The sequence below is a fragment of the Procambarus clarkii genome, chromosome 13, assembly GCF_040958095.1.
Source record: "Procambarus clarkii isolate CNS0578487 chromosome 13, FALCON_Pclarkii_2.0, whole genome shotgun sequence".
NCBI classification, from domain to species: Eukaryota; Metazoa; Arthropoda; class Malacostraca; order Decapoda; family Cambaridae; genus Procambarus; species Procambarus clarkii.
The window spans coordinates 23846782-23872300 of NC_091162.1; the positions used below are offsets into that span (position 1 = coordinate 23846782).

At 50.8% G+C, this 25519-nt stretch overlaps 1 protein-coding gene across 1 annotated transcript in view; it reads right to left on the minus strand.

Moving 5' to 3' along the window:
* The window catches only part of Invadolysin (leishmanolysin-like peptidase, invadolysin), a gene marked incomplete in the record, with an annotated part of 420119 nt that overhangs the window by 60310 nt on the left and 334290 nt on the right, over positions 1-25519 (minus strand). The window contains 2 exon segments of the mRNA XM_069323797.1: positions 2481-2613; positions 14946-15133. Of these exon segments, the coding sequence (XP_069179898.1) occupies positions 2481-2613; positions 14946-15133 (321 nt within the window).

Sequence of the window (25519 nt, forward strand, 5' to 3'; positions counted from 1 at the left end):
AGTAGCATGTCTTTGCACCTTGTACTCACCTAGTTGTACTTGCGGGGGATGAGCTCTAGCTCCTGTGGTGGCGTTGGGTGGCTTCTCCTCCTCCGAGGAGTTCAAGGTTGGCTGAGCAGGCCTCTTCCCCTGCACTACGTCAGGTAATGCCAAAGTGGGTACGTTTGGGCATGGTCAAAACGTCCACGTCCCTCAGGTGGGTTCCCGCCTATTTCCAGTTCCGAAACGGACTGTGCAAATCTGAGGTTTATTCTGTACTTGTCACACCTGAACCCCTGGGTCTTTTGCCCCTGTATTTGGATGACCTCTCTGTCTCGGGGCTGGCTTCTCTTGGAGCCGGGTACTTGGCTGGTGTCTCTGAACCTCCGGGAATTGTATAGGCACGCCCCGATTCACCCAGGGTTCCGGGAATGGTTAGGTTTTGTGGTGGGGTGACAGGCTTTCCGCTTTCGTTTCCTTCCATTTGGCCTTAATCTTGCACCTCGTGTATTCATGCATCTTACCGGAGTCGTCTTGGCCCGTCTGCATCTGTTAGAGTTCGGGTTCTGACCTACCTCGACGACTGGCTGGTGTAGGCTCCCAGCCAGTCTGCATGTCTGCTCACCAGGAGTGTGGTTCTTTCCCAGCTTGCCTGGTTCGGGTTCCTGGTGAACTAGAGGAAGTCCCATCTGGTTCCGTCCGTCCCAGGTTCGGACTTGGCTGGATCTTGTGTAGGACTCTTGGACCGCTTCCTTGTATCTCCCTCCGGAGTCATTGCTGCGGCTGCAGTCCTGCCTTTGCCCGTTTCTGGAGGGCTCCCGGATCACTCGGTGATTACTCGAGCAGCTGTGCGGGAGTCTGAACTTCGCTGTGCTTATTTACCCGCCGGGTTGGATGTGGCTTCCATAGCTGTTCTGGTTCCTTCGGGGATCTCCCTTCCGCCACTCTCACGATCGTTGGGTTTGGCCTCGGGAGCTTTGTGGCAGTTGCTGTGTTGCCAACTTCATCTTTGGGTTTTTCAGAGTTCGGTACCATGGTGTCTACCCGAGCCCTCGAGACATCTGTGAACACATCAAGCGTCTCTCAGCTGGGGCTTTGTGACCAGTGCTCACCTGGCCGGTCATGGGCGGTGAGCTCCATCCTTCGATCAGGCTAACAGCATGATGCAGGAGTTCGCGGCCATTTGGCTGGCACTTCAGAGGGTTCGGATCACTCAGGGTTTGACGATCAGGCTCCATTTGGGCTGTTCCATGATGGTTCATTGCCTGAACCACGGGGGTTCTCTTTAGTCCTTGGCTCTTTAGAGCTGGTCTCTTCAAGGGACTAATCTGCTGGATTCTCGGGATTTGGCTCCCCTTGCGGCTCATGTTTGGGGGGGTATCCAATGTCCTGGCAGATGCCCTGTCTCGGTTCATTCCCTGTCCACAGAATGGACAGTCGACGCCGACTCTTTCAGTTGGCTCTGCTGGGCGTATATGGACTCCCTGATGTGGACCTCTTAGCGTCGGCGTGGTCCTGGCGTCTTCCCGTATATGTGGCGCCTTTTCCCCAACTGCGAGACCGTTGCGATGGACGCCTTTCGACAGGACTGGTCGAGATGGGGTTACCTGTACCTCTTTTTCCCGGTCCAGCTGTTATTTCGAGTCCCGGCTTGGTTAGAACTTACCAGGAAAGAGTAGTTCTGTTGGTTGTTTGGTGGCCATCCCAGCCTTGGTTTCCTGTGCTGTTTGCTCGGTGTCCAAACCGAGTCAACGTTCCTGGCCCTAGTAGGGGTGCGTGTTGCTTAGGGTCGCAGGTTGCAGCCAGTTGTCTCAACTTTGCCTTGAGAGGCGAGTGGCGGCTGCCTCCCAGGCAAGTCCCTCTGTCACTTTTCTTAGGAGAGGTAGCTCCAGGGAGCCGTAGGGGCTTCCCCACAGAAAACCAGCGTTGAATGTAATGAAACGCCATTTGTCTGGGTGAGCCCCGTAGGCTTCCCAGCACCCTCCCTCCCTTCAGTCAGTGGTTTTATTGCATTATTTTTTATGCTCAGCTTTAGAACTGAATGCTGAAGTGGCCAGCACAGGGGGTCCAGGACGCCCAGACCCAAAGGTTCAGGTTCAGATATCCGAATCTGCTGCAAGGACGAGCGTCTGCTGCAATGGTAACGTTAGTGACATTTGCTTGTTTTAGTTTGGGAGTTCTACCTCTCAGTTTGGTTTTAGGTAGCAATTTTTACCATTTGGGGTTTGTTTTGTTATGTCTACCTTTCTGGGTACCAAACCCCGGTTGATGGCAGACATGGATTGCTTCCAAATACATGGGGGTTTCCATAGACCATTGCTCCTCGTGGCTCTCTGAGGGGGCCAGGTTCTGGCTCGTGGTCCCCAGTAGGCAAGAACTCCAATTGAATGATGCCACGGTCTAATACATACATATCAGCCCAGTAAGCTCTGGGGAGCCTCTGGGGCTCACCCAGAAAATGGGATTTCATTACATTGAATGCAGGTTTTATCTATACTTACCTGGTAATGTAATGGCAACTGATTCTTGTGCTCTATTAAGTTACAGAGAGCAACAGAGCTTCGGTCTTCTGTACAGTCAGTTTCTAATGGATCTCTCTTCACCTTGTTACAGAACGGGTGAATACTTTGGCCTCTGTCAAGAAAGTAGCAATGGTAGTCTGATTAAAGACCTCAGCTGTAAAATGATCTCTTAATGTAATCACACTTCACATTTGCAAGCACAGTAACATAAATGAAATTATTTACTGTATCTTCATGGATAAAAATAAATACCTATAAACATAAAATTAATCCAATCTATGATTTACCTCTTAATTATGAGTTAAGGATTTTTTATTTTTAAATCAGTTCTCATGAACAAAAGAAATATGAAGTTAATATTGTAGCATATTATACTATAGACCAAAGAAATGGAATAAACTATTGTCGCTCATATTTAAAAAGCTTGTAAACTTTCTCATAAAACAGTGGGGTTTGAAAATCGCAACACACACACACACGGGCTGCAAAAGCCTACATTAAAAAGCATGGGTCTGCAAAACAGAAGTAGCCCGATAGACAATACAGCTAAAACCATAATCAGGCTGCACAACAGAGGCTAGAGGAATGGCCATCAGGATCTAAATAAATTTAAAATCACATCAAGAAACTTCGAACCTGAAAGTCAAGTATGGTATGTGATTAGAAAGCAGTAATGAGACAAAAAACCATACAAGACAAACCCCACACACAGATAGGGAACACTGACCTGTCTATGTGTGGGGGCCGTCACACATACACTCGGGGATGCCGTGCACAGGTAAAACATCTTGGTGAAGCAAACTCCAAATTCCATTATTGAACACTTGGTAATAGAGGTTGAAAGCAGCCACAGATCACAAAGTCACCTATGTAACTCGAGTATACCTTTGGCTAAAATGCTAGGCCCCTAACAAACACAAGAACAGGACCAGCATGATGAGCAGGAGTTAAACACAGTCAAAACACTTGGCTCTAACCCATCAAAAAGACCACAAAGTAGAACAAGTTACATGCCCTGCTTGAAAGCAAGGAGACTTGAGAAGGGTCAACTCTAGATTTAATTACTCTAAGTGATAATTACCACTTGGGTAATTACCACAGCCCGATTGGTTCAGTACTTCTTGGAAGAAAACTATCTAAATTTCTCTTGATGTTCACATTTGTTCCGGCAATATTTTTTATGCTCGCTTGGAGCATGTTGAACAATCGTGGACCTCTGATGTTTATACAGTGTTCCTGATGTTGCCTATGGCACCCCTGCTCTTCACTGGTTCTATTTTGCATTTTCTTCCATAGCGTTCACTCCTGTATGTTGTTATTTTACCGTGTAGATTATACGTGTATATTATTTGATATCTCTCTTTCTCTCCTTTTTAGTGAGTACATTTGAAGAGCTTTGCAATGATCCCAATAATTTAGGTGCTTTATTGCATCTATGTATTCCTTATAGTTCTCTGTATTCCTTCTATTTCAGCAATCTCTCCTGCTCTGAAGGGGAAAGTGAGTACTGAGCAGTACTAAAGATGGGAAAGCACAAGTGATTTGAATCACTTTCAACCATTGTGATGCGATCCCCTGAATTTGAAACAAATTTATTAAGGTATAAACACACACAAAGGAACGAAGTAGCTCAAGGTATTCTCACCCTGTTTTTCTCCCGTTCTCACGCCTCACTGGATTTAAAGGTTCTCATAATCCATCCTATCATTCATTTACAGTTAGGGTATATGCCCTGCGAGAACAATCATTTGCATTGTTTCCCTTTGAGTACCTCTTTATGTCTAAGCATCTGTACATGATCTAGGAGTACAACTCCCATAACCTCATCCAGGTTCTGGGAGTTCTACTTCCCAAACCCAGCCCGGGGACCAGGTTTGCTTTGTGAGAGCTTGGTCCAACAAGCTGTTGCTTGGAGCAGTCCACATATCCACAACAGCCCACTTGGTCTGGCACTTTAAAAAAAACAAAAAAACCAGCGTTGAATGTAATGAAACGCCATTTTCTGGGTGAGCCCCGGAGGCTCCCTGGAGCTTATCGGGCTAATGTGTGTTATGTTAGACCGGGACATTAGCTATGGAGTTCAGACCTACCAGGGACCAGCACCAGAACCTGGCCCCTTCAGAGAGGTTTCAGGGAGCAATGGCCCTGGAAAACCCCATATGGTTGGGGGTTTTCCTTATCTGCCATCGACCGGGGTTAGGCACCCAGAAAGGTAGGCGTAACAAAACAAACCCCACATGGTAAAAAACTACAACAAAAACCGAACAGAGAGGTAGAAAACTCCCTACAATCCCAAGGAAAACAATCAAACAATCAATTTACTGCCGCGCCGGTCGTCCGCGCAGCCCTCCCCTCCCCGGGAGGGGGAGGGGGGGGGGCCCCGGACCTCACCGCGCCGGCTGCCGTCAGTTCGGAAACTAGGCTTCAACCAACGCGAAAAAACCCCGCCGACCGGATGGGAGGGAGGGTAACCAGGGAGCCTCCGGGGCTCACCCAGAAAATGGCGTTTCATTACATTCAACGCTGGTTTTCTGGGGGGAGCCCCTACGGCTCCCTGGAGCTACATACCCAAAGAGAAGGAAAAATGGGACTTACCCGGGAGGCGGTGGCCACAAACTCCTCAACTCGAAGTCGAGACAACTGGCTGCAACCTGCGACCCAAAGCAACACAAGAACGACGAGGAGCAGGGACATTCACCAAATAACGGGCGGCCAGGACCCTGTTCGACTTCCAAAATCCACGCGCCCGAATATGAGCCCAAGACATATTACCAAACACGGCAGCCAAAGCCGCAAACTTCCTAACGTCATGGGCGCGAGGATAGACCGCAGGCTGGCTAGATTTAATAACCCTGCGGACAACCTGGGAGACCCGAGCCCTGGAACAGGGAACGAGGGAAACCGGATCAACCCAAAGCGCATCCCCAGCCACTCCGGCCGAAGCGCGCAGGTAACGGCGAAGTGCAGCAACAGGACACAACACATGATGCACCCCCGGCCGAACCAACCAAGCATCAATGACCCACGGACCCCTCCGGAAAGCAGCCGTCTCGTTCTTTGCCAGAAAGGACGGAGAAGGCTGCAAACGGACAAACCTACCCCCAGGACCAAAAGAGCAGTAACCCCTGCGCCGGAGGAGAGCATGAAGCTCCCCTACCCGGCCCCCAGAGGCCAATGCCAACAAAAACAAAGCCTTGGAAAAACAATCAGGAACCGAAGGGGCCACCACAAACCGAGGAGAGGAAAGATAGGAGAGCACCCTGTCCAAGGACCAGGACGGCTCAGGCGGCGCATGAGCAGGCCGGAGGTGAAACATAGCACGGGAAAGCTTACGAAACGGGGCGGATGTGACGTCCACCCCGAAAGCGAGCTGGAGCGGCTCCGCCAGCGCCGCACGATACGAGGCGACAGTATTAGGCATCAAATGACGGTCCTGAAAAAGCCAAGTAAGGAAGGACAAAACAACCCGATCCGAGAGAAAAGACAACCTACGAAGAGCCAGAAAATGGCGAAAGGAACGCCAGGAAACTTCATACTGTCGCCTAGACGAAGCTCTCAGGTGGGACACCATCAAAGAAGCCACCTGATCACCATAGAAATGGTGATACACCCGCGTCAAAAAGACCAGACGCGAAGAGCAGAGGAGAAGGTCGAACCAGCCCCGTACCGGATCGGACCGACCTGCTGAAAGAGGCGGAGCCGCGGGAAACGTCCCGGGTTCGGGCACCGAGCCAGAAGCACCGGAAACCAAGGCTGGGCCGGCCACCAAGGGGCCACGAGGACTACTCTCCCCGGGAATGTCTCTAACCGAACCAGAACCCGAAGCAACAGCTGGACCGGAGGAAAAAGGTACAGGTAACCCCACCTCGACCAGTCCTGCCGAAAAGCATCCACCGCGAACGCCTCGCAGTCGTGGAAGGGCGTCACATATAGAGGGAGACGCCGGGACCACGCCGACGCGAAGAGGTCCACATCTGGGAGACCGTACGTCTGGCAGATCCAACGAAACGAGTCGTCGTCGACCGTCCATTCCGTGGACAGGGGAAGGAAGCGAGACAGACCGTCCGCCAGAACGTTGGACACTCCCCGGACGTGAACCGCACGGAGAGCCAAACCCCGAGAATCCAGCAGACGAACCACTCGAAGGGACCAACCCCAAAGAGCCAAGGACCGAAGAGAACCCCCGCGGTTCAGGCAATGAACCACCGGAGAACAGTCCGAATGGAGGCGAATGGTCGATCCCCGAGCGACCCGAACCCTCCGAAGCGCGAACCAGACAGCCGCGAACTCCCGAACCGTGCTGTGAGCCCGATGGAAGGACGGACCCCACCGACCCTGGCCTGCCTGGTGAGCACTGGTCACAAAGCCCCAGCCGAGAGACGACGCGTCCGTGAACACATCGAGCGAGGGCTCGGGAAGGCGCCAAGGCACCGAACCCCGAAAAATCCGAAGAGGAAGACGGTGACGCAGCAACCGACATAAGACCCCCGGAGGGCGAACCCAACGATCGCGAGAGAGGCGGAAAGGACGTCCCCGAAGGAACCAAAACAGACGCCGAAGCCAAACCCGACCCGGCGGGTAGACTAGCATGGCGAAGTTCAGACTCCCGCACAACCGCTCGAGCAACCGCCGAGTGACCCGGGACCCTCTCAGAAACAGCAAACGGCGGTCCCGCAGCCGTCGCAACGCCACCGGAGGTAAAGACAAGGAAGCGGTCCGAGAATCCCAAACAAGACCCAGCCAGGTCCGAACCTGGGACGGAACCAGATGGGACTTCCTCCAGTTCACCAGGAACCCGAACCTGGCGAGCTGGGAAAGAACCAAATCCCTGGCGAGCAGACAAGCTGACCGACTGGGAGCCCACACCAGCCAGTCGTCGAGGTAGGCCAAAACCCGAATCCCGAGAAGACGCAGACGGGTCACCACAACTCGGGTCAGACGCGTGAAAACGCGAGGTGCCAGATTCAGGCCAAAAGGTAGGCATCGAAAACGGTAAGCGTGACGCCCTACCACGAAGCCTAACCAGTCCCTGAACCCCGGATGAATAGGAACGTGCCAATACGCGTCCTTTAGGTCCAGGGACACCATCCAGGCACCCGGCTCCAACAGAAGCCGGACCTGAGACAGAGTAGTCATCCGAAAGGAGGGGCAAGGAATCCAGGGGTTCAGACGGGACAAGTCCAGAATGAACCTCAGACCCGCACAGTCCCGTTTCGGCACTGGAAACAGGCAGGAAACCCACCTGAGGGACGTAGTCGGTTCGACCACGCCCAAGCGCACCCACTCCAAGATGACTTGACGAAGCGCAGGAGAAGAGACCTGCCCTGTTAGCCCCGAACCCCCCAAAGGAGGACGAGTCGCCCAACGCCACCGCAGGCCGGATGACACGACCGAAAAGGCCCACAAATCGTGGGACCAAGCGTGGGCAAACAGAGCGAGCCTCCCCCCCATCGCCCCGTCAACGGGGCAAACTGCGAAAGGGCCGACGCCCCGCACGAGAACCCAACCGTCGAACAGGGCGAACACTGCGCCGCCCAGACGACGCTGGCCCCAAAGGGAACAACGGCTCAGAAACCGGCACCAAAGGCCCACCTCGACCAGCGGAAACCGAAACCCTGGCACGACCCCTCCGAAACTGCCGAGAACGACTGCTCCGGAGAATCAACAAGTCCGCCATAGGACGACAACTAGCCGAAGCCGCATGCAGAAACTGGGACACCGCAGACTCTGCAAACAGCAACGGACAAAAAGGAGACGAAAACCTAAGAGCCAGGGCCCAAGCGGAATCCAAAGAGAGGGCGAGCACAGCCTGACGGCACGCGAGGCGAGAAGCAAAAAACAGAGACACCGCTTCCTTCAGGATGGGCGCAAAGAGCTTCAACAGTGCAGCCGACGCCCTAGCTGCCGAAGAAAGCGCCCCGGACGAAGGCCCTTCAGCCAACGCTCCCACATCCTCCTCGAGCCAAGTAGAAGAGAGCTCGAGAAGGGAAAAGAAACGCAAGACCGAAGCCAAATGCCCACGGGAGCGCAACTCCTCCGCAACCAATGAAGCCGAAAGCTGAGGAACCTGCACGTGAAGCTGGAAAAGGCCAACATCCCGAGAAAGCACAGGAGCGAATAAGCACGCATTAAGGTGCTCAAACTCGCCCCCCAGGTAAACCTGCATAAAAGTAGCAGTCTCGCGCCAATCAAGCGTGCGGGTCCGACAGAACCCATGCCACGCCCCCAACGAAAAGAAAGGGCAGTCTGCTAGCCAGGAAGACCCCGGAACCTCCAAACGTACCCAAAAACGGGAAGAAGAACCGAACTCAAACGAGGACGGATCCATTGGGGAGGCATAACCCGGGTCTCGCAAGAGGTATGCAGCAAGAGCTTCCCGAGCCACCTTCGCAGAGAGACGGGAAGTAGCAAACCCCTGTAAAGATGGAGCCGAGGTACCCAAAGGCGCCCGGAACCGAACACGGGGAGGAGCCGAACCCAAATCATACTCATACAGGGAGGGAGGATAAGAAAACCCCTCCCCCTGCAACAATAAACCCCGTGGGGAAGGCAAAAGCACCCAAGCGGGGTCACAGGGGGCCCAAGGCCCCCAGGCCGACTCCTCCCCAGCCCCAGGATCCCTTACGTCGGGACCCGGGGCAGAGCCGTCCTCCAAACCCTCTACCCCTGAAGAAAAGGTAGAGTCCAAGGGAAAGGCAGACAAGGGGGCCTGCTGGTGGGACCCAGAAGCCTCGGCAGGAGGAACCGGCTCAAATGCCTCCGTCCCCGACCCGGATGGGGCAGCCCCCGAAGCAGCCCGAGTCTCTCCACCAACTAAATCCTGTGCCAAAGCCGAAAGCCGCATACGTTTCGGAGCCGGACACAGGGGGGGTGGTGCAGGAAGAACCACAGGGGAAGGACCAGAGGGCGTAGGAGTCAAAGCCATAGCAATCAACGCCCCCAGGTCAGGGTCCCTAAAGCCAAAACGGGGCAGCCTCGGGGCATCCAGGTGGGAAACCAACCTAGCGCGGTGCAATAACCTAAATCTAACATGCAACGCTGATGCTGCCTGTACTCTAATAGGAACATCCTCAGAGTAAAACCTGAGCACAAGCAGAGAACAGGACTCGCAAGACTCCGGGTCAAAGGTGTCATTGACCCAACAGGCAGCATGACGGAGGCAAAACAGGTGACTGTCACCCTGAGACAAGGGCACACTGCAACCTTCAAACCCGCACAAGGCAGGCTGGAACTCGGGAGACGCCTCCATGGGTCCCCGAGCCCCGACAGGGGTTTCCAGGGCCCGTAGGGTAGCAACTACGGGAAGCCCGGGCAAGGTGTTGCTAACCGGTTAAGAAACCCAAACAAAACACGGGTAAATGATAATACTGAAAGCCCCTGGGACGTGTACAAGCACGGGGGCCTAGCAGAGGACCACCAAAACAATACCAGGGGAACTATGGGCCCACGAGGCAGCACCTCCACCAGGCAACCAAAAACAAAACAAAAGAAAAACCCCGCAAAAGTACACCGTCCCCAGAGCAACAGGAACCGGTCGCCGCTTAGGTGGCAGGCCGCGCAACACCTTGACGCCCTAACCAGCACAAAACCACTCCCTACCCAAGGCCAAACAAGGGCCCCAAGCCCCAGCTGGCCCCAAGGGCGAGGCAAATGCCGAGCAGCAAAAACCTCTACGGGAGCGGTTCCCGAACGCCCCAGAGAAGATAACCCTGACACGCAAGGGCAGTACTCACAGGGCGCCTAGGGAAGGAAGCCCTAGACGCATGCAGCTCCGGCACTGATGAGGTACTCCTGGCCACCGCACACCACAACAACAGCAGAGAACGCCACACGAGGCAAACACCGCCAAGGAATTTGAGGCCAGAGAAGCGTCTATCCCGGTTGACACTAGCTTGCGAACTGACGGCAGCCGGCGCGGTGAGGTCCGGGGCCCCCCCCCCCTCCCCCTCCCGGGGAGGGGAGGGCTGCGCGGACGACCGGCGCGGCAGTAAATTGATTGTTTGATTGTTTTCCTTGGGATTGTAGGGAGTTTTCTACCTCTCTGTTCGGTTTTTGTTGTAGTTTTTTACCATGTGGGGTTTGTTTTGTTACGCCTACCTTTCTGGGTGCCTAACCCCGGTCGATGGCAGATAAGGAAAACCCCCAACCATATGGGGTTTTCCAGGGCCATTGCTCCCTGAAACCTCTCTGAAGGGGCCAGGTTCTGGCGCTGGTCCCTGGTAGGTCTGAACTCCATAGCTAATGTCCCGGCCTAACATAACACACATTAGCCCGATAAGCTCCAGGGAGCCGTAGGGGCTCCCCCCAGAAAAAACAGCGTTGACTGTAACACGTTATCTTGTTAATGTTCCTAGTTCTACTCGGGCGTGTATAGCCTTGGGTCGCAGGTTGCAGCCTGTTGTCTCGACTTTGAGTTAAGGAGCGAGTGACGACCGCCTCCCGGGTGAGGGGGTCATCACTCTAAGCCCTAGACGTCACCAACACGGTAGCGAAAGCTGCAAATGTCCGAACAGCACAGATGCAAGGATAGACCGCAGGCTGGTAGATTTAAAAACTCTGCGAACGACTTAGAAGACCCGGGCCCTGAAACAGGGAATGAGGGGGTAACCAGATCAACCCAAAGGGCATCTCCAGTCATGGTACACAGGCAACGGCAAAGAGCCACAACCGGACAACACACGATGCACCCCCGGCCGAACCAACCAAACATCATTAACCCAGGGACCCCTCCGGAAAGCAGCCATCTCGACTGTTGCCAGAAGGACAGAGAAAGGATGCAAACGTACAAACCTACCACCAGTACCAAAGAGCAGAAACCCCCCTACACTGAAAGAGAGCCAGAAGCTCCCTGACCCGGCCCACAGAGGCCCATGCCAACAAAATATGGCTTATGAAAAACAATCTTGAACCAAAGGGGCTACCACAAACTGAGGAGATTATGATAAGAGGGCACCCTGATCAAGGACCAAGACAGCTCAGGCGACGCATGAGAAGGCCGGAGGTGAAACAAAACACGAGAAAGCGTACAGAATGGGGCAGATGTGACGTCCACTGCGAACGCAAGCCGGAGATGCTTCGCCAGCCCCGCACAATACGAAGCGACTGTAAGAAGCATCAAATAACAGTCCTGAGAACCCAAGAAAGGACAAGACAAACCGATGCGAAAGAGAAGACAACCTACAAAGAGCAAGAAAATAGAGTAGGAACACCAGCAATGTCATACTGTCGCCGAGACGAAGCTCACAGGTGGAACACCATCAACGAAGCCGGTGTCCCGCAGGGACACCGGCAGGACTGGTGCGGGACTAACTGCAGGACCTGATCACCATAGAGATGGTGATACACCCACGTCAAAATACCGGATGCGAAAAGCCGAGGAGAAGGCCGAACCAGTCACGTACAGGACCGGTCCGACCTGCCGAAAAAGGCAGAGCCACAGGAAAACGGCGAGTTCAGACACCTATTAAGCAGCGTCTGAAAATAAAGCTGGGACGGCCACCAAGGGACCACAAGGACAACTCTCCTTGGGAATGAACTCCAACTAAGCCAGAATCCGAAGTAACAGCTAGATCGGAAGAAGAGGAACAGGTACCCCCACCCCGACCAGTCCTGCCGAAAGGCATTCACCGTGAACGCCTGCTGCCTAGCATCAGTTCGTAAGCTAATGTCAACCGAGACAGACGCTTCTTTGGCCTCAGTTTCCTAGGCGGTGTTTGCCTTTCGTGGCATTCACTGTCGTGTGTTGTGATGTCCGGGCCCCTCCCCCTCCCCCTCTCAGGGCGGGGAGGGCTGCGCGAATGATCGGCGCGGCAGTAAAGTGTGATGTATGCTTGTTTACTTGTTTCTTTGGGATTGTAGGGAGTTTCTACCTCTCTGTTCAGTTTTCTGTTTTAGTTTCTTACCATGTGGGGTTTGTTTTGTTATGCCTACCTTTCTGGGTGCCTAACCCTGGTCGATGGCAGATAAGGAAAACCCCAACCACAAGGGGGTTTTCTAGGGCCATTGCTCCCTGAAACCTCTCTGAAGGGGCCAAGTTCTGGCACTGGTCAGGAGTTCAGACCTACCAGGTTGTCCCTGGTAGGTCTGAACTCCTTAGCTAATGTCCCAGACTAATATAACATACATCAGCCTGATAAACTCCAGGGAGCCGTAGGGGCTCCCCACAGAAAAGACACCATTGCTACTACTAGGCAAGCGAGATGGCTACCAATGTTTCGGAAGCCTAAACTAATCAAATAAGCCCAAGCCCAGAGCAACTTGGGCACCTAGTAAGGTAAGCCATGAGGCCAGGTCCAAGAGACTGACTCTAGGACAAAACCCCCACACCAGGGCATAGTGCCCGGTAATTGATTGAGAAGTTCTGGAAACCCAGCTTGAAAATTGCTGAGCACACAAGTCTGTGGCTGCACTGCACCTAGCCAAGGCACACAACCCAAGAACCCCTAAAATATCAGCCAGAGAAAACCCTTTGGCAGTGAGCCAAGGAGAACCACTAGGCATACACGCAAAGGAAAGTGTCCAGGAACAAAACCCTTGAATGCCAGGCACACGACTCTTCAACCGCCAGGCAACAGTCTAGGGCAAGGACAAAGTTGTAGCACAACACTAGGAACCACCAGCAGAACTAAAGTTCCAGGAAGAGCCAACACAATTTTCCTGAAAGCATGAAACAGGGAACCTCACACCCTCACCCTCAGCACCTCTCACCCTGTGAGAGGTGCTGTGCTTCCTATGCTGTGAGTAGGTAAGGGAACAGATAAGGAAAACCTGGGGCTGGAGCCCCAGGTGACCTGAGCTGCCTCTTGCTGACAGCTGGGTGAATCAATATTAGGGTTTTTGTCCTGTGTAATGATAGTTTACTCTCTTACCTTTGGGCACTTAATTTTCTTCAAGCAGATGCTTATTTTGTTGCACTTTCCCATGAGGTTTCCTCAGTTTTTGCCCAGGCTTTGATTCCCAACCTTCCCTTGCCTTCTAAAGAACCAGACAATGGTGGGTCTGAATCCAGGTGCATCTTCCCAAGGCATGGCTCTACCAGCATTCAATCCTGATACAATCTCTCATATAAAGAACAGATGAGGGCCACAGAGCTAACACCACTACAAACTAGGCATGACAGGGAGGATCTCGTTGAAACTTTTAAAATATTGAACAATTTGGAGGATGTTGATTTGCAAATTTTTTTCAAAAGGTCAGATGTAACACAAACAAGGAGCAACAGTTTCAAGCTCAACAAAACCCAATGTAGGACTGAGAACACGAGATGCTTTTTCACCCACAGGCTTATAAACCCATGGAACTGCCTACCTGCCAAAGCCACAAATGCCAAAACCTGTTTTAGCCTTTAAAATCTACCTGGAAAAGATCATCAAGGCAAATGGGAGGACCTTCAACAAGCCGCCAGCTTCCTGTCCTCATTAAGGAAGGACAGCAACAACCACCAACAACCCTATTGTTGGTGGCCCTTAGGTAAATCACGTAAAATTGGCATTCAGCTCACCGAGCTATTATGATACCTACTTCTGCCCTCCCAGAAATTGTGATATATATATATAAAGAAATATTAGTGTATAAATCGAGAATAGATTAAATAAGTAATGCACATGTCATGGAAACGTGTTGAGTACTAAAGTCAGTAAATAGCCAGATTCAAGAGAGAACCAAGATGGTTTGGTAATGTAATGGTTTCCAGTGCCAGAGAAAGGAAGCCAGTTAGGCTTACTGAGGTCACCTGGGTCAACAAGTGACCTTTTCCCAGGACGTAACCAACAACAGTAGCCAAACTCCCAGGTACTTTTTTACTGCAAACTAAACAGAGGCATTAGGTGTAAGGAAGTATTAAAAAAAAAAAATCAATATGAGAATAACAATACATTGATTAGGAGAGTTTTAGGAAATCTTGAGAGCAGGAGAGAATGGGCAAGTAGGTGGGCAAGTAGGTGGGCAAGTAGTGTGAGTGAGTGAGGATGCTGCGATCAAGTGTGAATAGCACACTGCAATTGGAGGGAAACAAGACTGGAAGGCAGTAGTTAAAGGAGTAAATGTTTTGTTAATACTGTACATGACAACTCAATAAGGCCACAATACTCCTAGTCTTGTGAAGTGGTGAACTTCAGCAGAGTGATTTGCTCGAGTGTTGTGGTGCTGGTTCTCCGTTATGCAATGTGGTGTTCAAGACATGCTCAACAGACAGCTAGCATTTTTTTTGTATCTTTAGCCTTCTTTTCCAATACTGCTCCTGTTCCTCCTAGCTGTTGTTTCCCCACCCCACACAAGTGGGAAATGGGTTAATATTGATGGCAATGATTGTTTACATTACATTGCATAGTGATAAAGTAGATATAAAATGTACCAGACAAGCAAACCAACCATTTATATTTTTGTGACACAAGCTTCGATGAAATTAAATTGAGCATAAATTCATTAAATTAATTTGTATCTTACTTTTTAGTCTGTTCCTCCATATATTCTTTACAACTCTTCATGGCAAAAGTACAGCCTAAGTGGTGCCCCCACTTAAGAGGCTGAGCAAGGTGGTAGTTGGCTCGGTACCATCCAGTGTCCTCCATCAGAGCCAGAGTAATACGAGAGTATGCAGGATTCTGCGTGTGTGTGCCCGTCATTGCTTCATTCTGGCAATGAAAATTAAATACTCTACTGTACATAAAAAAGTGCATATAATATCTAAATTAAAGTGTATGAAAACCAACACAAAATATGCAGGTTAAAGCATATAGGCAATAAGAGAACAGTAGAGCTGCAATAATATACACAAGACATGCTTTGTGAGCAGCCAGTCAAGAGAGCGTTACCCAGTCCCAATACCAGCTACCCCACAATGTATACAATATTATGAATATCTTAAACATTACATTAAGGGGGCAGGAACTATAAAAATATTTGAATTATGTGAAAATTACTAATAAATAATAATAAACGAATCTCCAGCTTGTTTGCTTCAGTGTCATGAAAGTTTAACCCTTAACATGCTCGGGGTCTAATATCCTGCCATCCGCACAGGCGCATGTCATTTTGAAAAAAAAAAAATTTTTTTTTTTGCTAATCTGTTAAGTTCTGTTCACTGATCACGGGAAAAATAAAAAAAAAATTCTATTGTATTTACTTTTGTTGCAATAGAGCCGAGAAGCTCGGTGATGATGTCACAATCTGCATGTTCGCTCATGCAGTACACGCCCGGGAGGTGTTGCGCGCGGTCCTCAAACAGCCAGAGTTGCCACAAATATATTTTCGCGCTATTTATTTACAATGTCTAAGCGCATTTTATCTAATTTTTTTTCACTAATTGTGTTTCAAATACTGTTTGAACATATTTTGTATCAATAATTGTTGCATATTTGAGTATACACAGGCGCACACAAATGTTTTCAATTACGGCAATATAATATGTCATTACAGTCTATTATATTGTATGTTCTGCTTATATTTGTATATATTTACACACACGCACACGCTATCTGCTTATATGTTTACATATTTACACACTCGCACACGCTATACACACTTTGAAGCACACTTAGAAGATTTCTAGACTGTGGTAGTCATTGAAGCAGTCGACAGCACATAATGGGATACCACACGTTTCACACCATGTTTGCACAAGCTTCCGTTTCTTGTCTCTACGTGTCGTTGTTTTACACACCAAGCAATCACGTTGGGCTATTGCACGCTTCACACCAGGTGGCAAATACTTAAGTTTGTGTGCTAGGAAGCCTTCAGTGTGAGCGAGGCGTGGAGTACCAGCATGCTGCAACAGTGGGTTTATGATGGGCCGCTGAATACCTGGGACATCTTTTGCAAACTTTCCTAATAACTGTATTGCAGTATCAAATACAAAGTCACGGAAAGTGGGCTTACGTCCAGTTCTCACAAGGTACATGTTGAAACAGTTCAGCATGCTCATGTCCACAAGATGGAAGAACACTTTTTTCGTCCACCTACATGTCTTCCGCACACACTCTGCAGTGCCAATCATCATGTCTGATTTATCAATCAACCGCATGTTGATATAATAGTCTAAAACACAGTCTGGCTTATATAGTGGTGCGTTTGTTTTATGGCTCACTTTCCCACTGTTCACCATTGTTCCATCATGAATTGTTGTCAACAAGTTCACCTCTCTTTTGTCTTTCCACCGAACTGACAGAATGTTATCACTTTTCCTTCTCTGACACTCACCAACTGCAATGTCGTTGTCAAACACAGGCATTTCCCTTCGTTGTGGCTTTACTGTACCAACCAATCCGGTTCTATTTTCTAGCAAGAACCGAGCTAGCAAGGGACTTGTATAGTAATTATCTGTGTATAAAATGTGTCCCTTGTTCATCCACGGAGCCATGATGGTCTTCACTACACTCCCCGAGAATCCATGTTCGTCGTTACCGGGAATGTCTACATCACTAGCCGAGTACAGAATCATGTGTAACACGTATCCTGTCTCACAATCACAAAGAACAAAAAATTTCAGGCCAAATCGGTTTCGTTTTGAGGGAATGTACTGTTTGAATGGAACATGTCCCTTGAAAAGTATGAGAGATTCATCAACCACCAGCTTCTGTGCTGGTACGTAAAAATCTCTGAATTTTCCAATAACATCGTTCATGTAGTGCCTCACTCGCCACAGTCTATCATCAGGTGTTCGGTCCTGAACACTTCCAAAATGTAGACACCTGAGGAGTATCTGAAACCTGTCTCGTGACATATATTTCCCGAATAAAGGTGTTGGTATTGTCTTGTCCTTGCTCCAATAGTCATTTATTGCATGTTTGTGACAGTGCTTCATCAACAAACAGAGTGCCAAAAACACATACATTTCCGCCACTGTGGTATTTTTCCAACGCTGCAGTCGTGAAAATTCTGTGATTTCCCTCTCAATCAGGTAAGCAGCATGCAGGTTCGTTTGGTATACAATGTATTCCATGAGTGGTTCATCATAGAATGCTGTAAAATATTCCATCTCAGCCATGTCCTCACCTTGATTAGGGAAAAGGTTTGTAATCCCTACATCATTATCGTCAAAGTGAGGAATATTAGGAATAAAATCGTCACCATCACTCCACTCAAGTACACCAGGCGTCCTGCGAGATGCAGAGGAAAGACGGCGAGGAAGCGATGCATACCGGCGACCAGGAGCTGAATACCGTCTGCGAGAAGCACGGCGGCTACGTGCACGTGAGGTGGGTGCACGTGAGGCGGGTGCACGTGAGGTGGGTGCACGTGAACACGAGGGTCTTGGTCCCTCATGTGGTGCCATGCGGTGGCGCTTGGCCGGGCGAGATGCTGCTGACGCGACAATTTCTCGCCCAGTTACACCACTGGTACCAGCCACAGGCTCAATAAAACTTTGATCTGAGTCACTAAACCCAGAAAAGGAGTCACCTCCCTCTGACTCGTCACCCTCAAACAGAAAATATCCACAGGAACTGTGAGGTCGTGGTAGAATTGGGGTAGAAAATGGGCGAGGAGGCATAGGAGAGCGTATAGGCCTCGCCATGGCATGGCGGTCATTCTCACTTTCACTGCTGCTGCTACTATCACCCGACAACTGTGTATAATCCTCATCATTGTCTGAATCGTCAAACACACTTTCTTCACCTTCAGAGAATAATTCGTGGGCTATTTGCTCTAGGGTGAGGGACTGAGTGGTGCGTGCCCGTGAGGCGTTTGACCGTGCGCTCGCCATGGTGACTCTCGCTAAACTGAGGCCTCCCATGCCTTTGGATCGTGAGCGGGAATTTTTTTCAAAATGGCCGCTGTTTACTAGAGCCCCTGGGCAGCGTATGGGACCCCCAGCTACACCGCGGGCCATTCAAATCGTGCGCGGTACCCATACACTTCATATGAAGTGAAGCGCAGTTGACTGGTAAAACGATTTACACTTCATATGAAGTGATGCGCACTTTAAGGGTTAATTCCAATAGTTTCATAAATGGATTTTAGACGATTTAAAAAAAACTGCAATGAATGTAATGAAACGCCATTTTCTGGGTGAGAAGGTCGAACCAGCCCCGTACCGGACCAGGCTGACCTGCTGAAAGAGGCAGAGCTGCGGGAAACGTCCCAGGTTCAGGCACCAAGCCAATAGCACCGGAAACCAAGGCTGGGCCGGCCACAACGGGCCACAAGGACTACTCTCCCTGGGAATGTCTCCAACTGAACCAGAACCCGAAGCAACAGCTGGACCGGGGGGAAGAGGTACAGGTAACCCCACCTCGACCAGTCCTGCCGAAAGGCATCCACCACGAACACCTCGCAGTTGGGGAAGGGCGTCACATAGATTGGGAGACGCCGAGACCACGCCGACGCGAAGAGGTCCACATCTGGGAGACCGTACGTCTGGCAGATCTAACGAAACGAATCGTTGTCAACCGTCCATTCCATGGACAGGGGATGGAAGCGAGACAGACCGTCCGCCAGGATGTTGGACACTCCCCGGACATGAACCACATGGAGAGCCAAACCCCGAGAATCCAGCAGACGAACCACTAGAAGGGACCAACTTCCAAAGAGCCAAGGACCGAAGAGAACCCCCGCGGTTCAATCAATGAACCACTGGAGAACAGCCCGAATGGAGGTGAATGGTCGATCCCCGAGCGACCCGAACCCTCCGAAGCGCGAACCAGACTGTCGCGAACTCCCGAACCGTGCTGTAAGCCCGATGGAAGGACGGACCCCACCGTCTCTGGCCTGCCTGGTGAGCACTGGTCACAAAGCCCCCAGCCGAGAGATGACGCATCCGTGAACACATCGAGCAAGGGCTCGGGAAGGCACCAAGGCACCGAACCCCAAAAAGCCAGAAGAGGAAGCCGGTGACGCAGCAACCAACACAAGGCGCCCCCAGAGGACGAACCCAACGATCGCGAGAGAGGCAGAAGGGATGTGCCCGAAGGAACCAAAACAGATGCCGAAGCCAAACCCGACCAGGCGGGTAGACTAGCACGGCGAAGTTCAGACTCCTGCACAACCGCTTGAGCAACTGCCGAGTGGCCGGGACCCCCTCAGAAACAGCCGACAGCGGTCCCGCAGCCGCCACAACGCCTCTAGAGGGAGAGACAAGAAAGTGGTCCGAGAATCCCAAACAAGAACCAGCCAGGTCTGAACCTGGGACGGAACCAGATGGGACTTCCTCCAGTTCACCAGAAACCCAAACATGGCGAGCTTGGAAAGAACCATATCCCTGGCGAGCAGACAAGCTGACCGACTGGGAGCCCACACCACCCAGTCGTCGATGTAGGCCAAAACCCGAATCCCTAGAAGATGCAGACGGGTCACCACAACCCGGGTCAGATGCGTGAAAGAGCGAGGTGCCAGATTCTAGCCAAAAGGCAGGCAGCGAAAACGGTAAGCGTGACGCCCCACCATGAAACCTAACCAGTCCCTGAATCCCGGATGAATAGAAACGTGCCAATAGGCGTCCTTGAGGTCCAGGGACACCATCCAGGCACCCGGCTCCAACAGAAGCCGGACCTGAGACAGTAGTCATCCGAAAGGAGGGGCAAGGAATCCAGGGGTTCAGACGGGACAAGTCCAGAATGAACCTCAGATCCGCAGAGTCCCGTTTCGGCACTGGAAACAGACGGGAAACCCACCTGAGGAACGTAGTCATTTCGACCACGCCCAAGCGCACCCACTCCAAGACGACTTGACGAAGCGCAGGAGAGGAAACCTGCCCTGCTAGCCCCGAACCCCCCAAAGGAGGACGAGTCCCCCAACGCCACTGCAGGCCGGATGACATGACCAAAAAGGCCCACAAATCGTTGGACCAAGCATGGGCAAATAGAGTGAGCCTCCCCCCATCGCCCCATCAACGGGGCAAACTGCAAAAGGGCCAACGCCCCTTACAAGAACCCAAATGTCGAACAGGGCGATCACTGCGCCAACCAGACAACACTTTCCCCGAAGGGAACAACAGCTCAGGAACTGGCACCAATGGCCCACCTCGACCAGTGGAACCCAGAACCCTGGCACGACCCCCTCCGAAATTGCCAAGAACGACCACTTCGGAGAATCAACAAGTCCGCCATAGGATGACAACTAGACGAAGCTGCATGCAGAAACTGAGACATCACAGTCTCTGTAAACAGCAACGGAAAAAATGGAGAAAAAAGCCTAAGAGCCAGGGCCCAAGCGGATTCCAAAGAGAGGGCAAGCACAGCCTGACGGCACGCAAGGCAAGAAGCAAAAAACAGACACACCGCTTCCTTCAGGATGGGTGCAAAGAGCTTCAACAGTGCAGCCAACGTCCTAGCTGCCGAAGTCAGCGCCCCAGACGAAGGCCCTTCACTCAACGCTCCCACATCCTCCTCAAGCCAAGCAGAAGACAGCTTGAGAAGGGGAAAGAAATGCAAGACCAAAGCCAAATGCCCACGGGCGCGCAACTCCTATGCAACCAACGAAGCCGAAAGCTGAGGAACCTGCACATGAAGCTGGAAAAGGCCAACATCCTGAGAAAGCACGGGAGCGAACAAACACGTATTAAGGTGCTCAAACTCGCCCCCCCAGGTAAACCTGCATAAAAGTAGAAGTTTCCCACCAATCAAGCGTGCAGGTCCGACAGAATCCATGCCATGCCCCCAATGAAAAGAAGGGGCAGTCTGCCAGCCAGGAAGACTCCAGAACCTCCAAACGCCCCCAAAAATGGGAAGACGAACCGAACTCAAACAAGGACGGATCCATTGCAGAGGCATAACCCGGGTCTCGCAAGAGGTATGCAGCAAGAGCTTCCCGAGCCACCTTCGCGGAGATACGGGAAGTAGAAAACCTCTGGAAAGACGGATCCGAGGTACCCAAAGGCACCCGGAACCGAACCCGGGGAGGAGCCGAACCCAAATCATACTCATACAGGGAAGGGGGGTAAGAAAATCCCTCCCCTTGCAACAATAAGCCCCTCGAGGAAGGCAAAAGCACCCAAACGGAGTCAAAGGAAGCCCAAGGCCGTCATCCAAACACTCTACCCCTAAAGAAAAAGCAGAGTCCAAGGGAAAGGCAAACAAGAAGGGGGTCTGCTGGTGGGACCCAGAAGCCTTCGCAGGAGGAACAGGCTCAAATGCCTCCGTCCCCAACCCGGATGGGGCAGCCCCAGTGGCAGCCCGAGTCTCATTACCAACTAAACCCTGTGCAGAGGCCAAAACCCTCAGACGTTTTGGAGCCGGACACAAGGGGGGAAAGTGCAGGAAAAAGCACAGGGGAAGGACCAGGGGACGCGGCAGGAGCCAAAGCCAAAGCGACTAACGCACGGAGGTCAGGGTCCCTAAAACCAAAACGGGACAGCTTCGGAGTTGGTTTCCCGGGTGGGAAACCAACCTAGCGCATTGCAATAACTTACACCTAACATGCAACGCTGATGCTGCCTGTACCCTAACAGGAACATCCTCAGAGTAAAACTGGAGCACAAGCAGAGAACATGACTCGCAAGACTCCGGGTCAAAGGTGTCATTGACCCAACAGGCAGCATGATGGGGGCAAAACAGGTGACTGTCACCCTGAGACAAGGACACACTGCAACCTTCAAACCCGTACAAGGCAGGCTGGAACTCCGGAGACGCATCCATGGGTCCACTGAGCCTCGACAGGGGTTTCCAGGGCCCGTAGGGTAACAACTACAGGAAGCCCGGGCAAGGTGTTGCTAACCGGTTAAGAAACCCAAACAAAACAAGAGGTAGATGATAACACTGAAAACCCCTGGAATGTGTACAAGCACGGGGGCCTAGCAGAGGGCCACCAAAACAATATCAGGGGAACTATAGATATATTATTGATATAGAGGAACTATACCTCCACCAGGCAAACAAAACAAAAGAAAAACCCCGCAAAAGTACACCGTCCCCAGAGGCAACAGGAATCAGTCGCCGCTTAGGTGGCAGGTCGCACAACACCTTGACGCCCTAACCAGCACAATACCAGTCCCTACCCAGGGCCAAACAAGGGGCCCCAAGCCCCAGCTGGACCCAAGGGCAAGGCAAATGCCGAGCAGCAAGAACCCCTACGGGAGCAGTTCCCGAACGCCCAGGGAAGATAACCCTGACAAGCAGGGGCAGTACTCACAAGGCGCCTAGGGAAGGAAGCCCCTAAGTGCATGCAGCCCCAGCACTGAAGAGGTACTCCTGGCCACTGCACACCACACAAAGACAGCAGAGAACGCCACACGAGGCAAACACCGCCCAGGAATTTGAGGCCAGAGTAGCGTCTATCCCGGTTGACACTAGCTTACGAACTGGAGGCAGCTGGAGCGGTGAGGTCTGGGCCCCCCCTCCCCCTCCCGGGGAGAGAAGGCCTGCGTGGACGACCGTTGCGGCAGTAAATTGATTGATTGATTGATTGTTTCCTTGGGATTGTAGGGAGCTTCTACCTCTCTATTCAGTTTTTTGTTGTAGTTTCTTACCATGTGGGGTTTGTTTTGTTATGCCTACCTTTCTGGGGGCCTAAACCCGGTTGATGGCAGATAAGGAATACTCCAACCACAAGGGAGTTTTCCAGGGCCATTGCTCCCTGAAACCTCTCTGAAGGGGCCAGGTTCTGGCACTGGTCCCTGGTAGGTCTGAACTCCTTAGCTAATGTCCCGGTCTAATATAACATACATTAGCCCGATAAGCTCCAGGGAGCCTCCGGGGCTCACCCAGAAAATGGTGTTTCATCACATTCAAAGCTGTTTTTTTTTTTTTTTTTTTTTTTTTTTTTTTTTTTAGTTTTTCTTTGTTTATTATCTGATTTTGTTGTAACATTTACATCCTAGACCTGGCAGCCTACGTAACGTGCCTGCCCTCAAGTGGACCCGTCCAGGCCTGATCAAGCAGCCCACGTGCTCCCGTCCCTCGCGTTATACCACAGTGCCGTGCCATTAGTGAAATATTTTTTAAATAACTTTTTTGTTTTCATAGTAACTTTGAAAATTTTTGGCCAAGACTATGACTGGTAGCAGCATCAATCATTCTGGAGGTGTTAAGAGGAAGCAGGTTACCCTAACAATTAAAGACAAGTTGTAACACTGTAAAAGTGTTTGGGTTAGGTTATTTAAAATATATATAGAGTACATGAGTCACAGACAAGGATCTGAGAGGCGCCAGTTGTCTGCCTGAGATCTCACACCTCTAACCGTTAACGACCCCAAGTGACCTGAGGTCAGATCATGAGAATTTCACCTTGCTTCCGCTAAGCTTATAATTGTAGTCTGGTAGCCTTCAAACATGCCGACGTTTAAGGAGTGGCTTGGTAGTGCCGGAGGCTATCTACTTGTGGGCGGAGTTAGCTACTAGGTTCCCCAATATAAACTCGGAGAGCTATCCAGCAAAAAGCATTAAGAGACAGAACAGCAGACGAGAGCAGAGACCTGCTCCCTACCAGGGAGGCTGTCGGCCGGCAGGGGCGAGACAGTCTCTGTCAAGCTACAGACCCCCCCCCTCTCTATTCAACTTAGACTCCGTCCTCGGTGAGTGAACATTGGGGTGACTTGGTCGTGTTTACATATGTTGTGTGATGATCAGGGGCAGTCAAGTTGTAGGGTTCTCGAATTCTTGGATGATGACTCACTTTGCATATTAAACTGGAACATTTTAATTGAATTGCTAAATTATGATACTTCATGTGAAATATAATTATGAATTTATTATTTAAATTGTGTTTAACTTTGTTCCCTAGAGATTTTGAGTTGAGGTGAGAAAGCCTCTGTGGTTACTGGTTTCATGATATTAACGAGTACATGTTTGGAGTTGATACATGGTACAGAGGGAACATACTCATAATGAACTCTTGATAACATCCTTTGAGAATTTTGTGATACAGGCAAGTTCCATTCCTTGTCTTGTATGTAATGATTATGAATGGATGGTGGCAGCATTTCGTCTTCTACTATCTACTCTTCTACTTCTATCTACTTCTTCTACTTCTACCTATCTACACCTCTCCCTCCACCCTTCTCTAAACTCTCACTTTCAACTAATGACCCTTCTCGCTCCTCCCACCTCTCTGCCTCTCACCCCAAACCCTCACTAATTACTTCACTATTCATTTCTTTCCTTTCGTTTTCACTTATACGTTTGTTTTTATGATTCAGTATTCTAGAGTTCTCTCTAGAGTTTCGGGTAGCTGATCAAGTGACGGCGCCTTGTATTCTTAGCACCTAGGTAGTCAAATACCTAGGTTACAAGGTGTTGAACGAGAGAGGCTGCCTTAGGAACTCTGGAGGTGCTCTAGAATAGTTAGTTAACTGGGGACGGGATAACGGACTAGAGAGAGCTGTTTCCCCCGGCCTCGTTAGTTAACTGGGGGGGTGGAATAATGGACAAGATAGAGTTATTTCCCCCACCCCCCGTTACAATGTTGGCAGCGGTGTTGAACAATGTTGTAGGTAGTTGGTGTTCTTTTAACATTGTTCAGTCCCACGTGTCTTTTGCCGCTCAGGCGCTATCAGGGAGATCTTGACAGGTGTTTATTATTCGCGAGTTAGCGAACTTTTTTTCAGGTTAGGAGATAGTGATTCTCTGGTGTTGTGTTTAGTGATTTTGTGAGTTTTGTGTAGTTCAGGGAATGTTCACCAGAACTTGCGTGTGTAGTGATTTATGCGATTTGGGAACTTAGCGGTGTTGGTAGTGCAGGTCAGCTGAGTGTGACAGGTGACCTCGCATGTCCCACGGGGACACCCAGCCACCGCTGGTCTCCAGGTCAGTTGGGGAGTGGCAGGTGTAGTTCTTAAGTAGAATTTAGTGGTGGTTCTGCTCAGATTATTGCGATCGACTGTTTACTCCATTTGAACGCAATAACCCGAGGTGTACTGGTCTTGTACAGCATACTAGGGGGAGGCTTAGTATGTCAGTAGACTTCACGTTGGGGACGCTCGACGTTAGATAGTCTGGTCACAGGGGTGGCAACAGTTTGGGGTTGTTGACCGGCGGAGAAGCTAGGGAGACACTCTGGGTCACGTAGGTGGCTGTAGGTTAAGGGTGGGAGTAATGGTTAATTATGTACTTAAGATTAGGAAAGGTACAGTTAAGTTTAGGCTAGTGTTT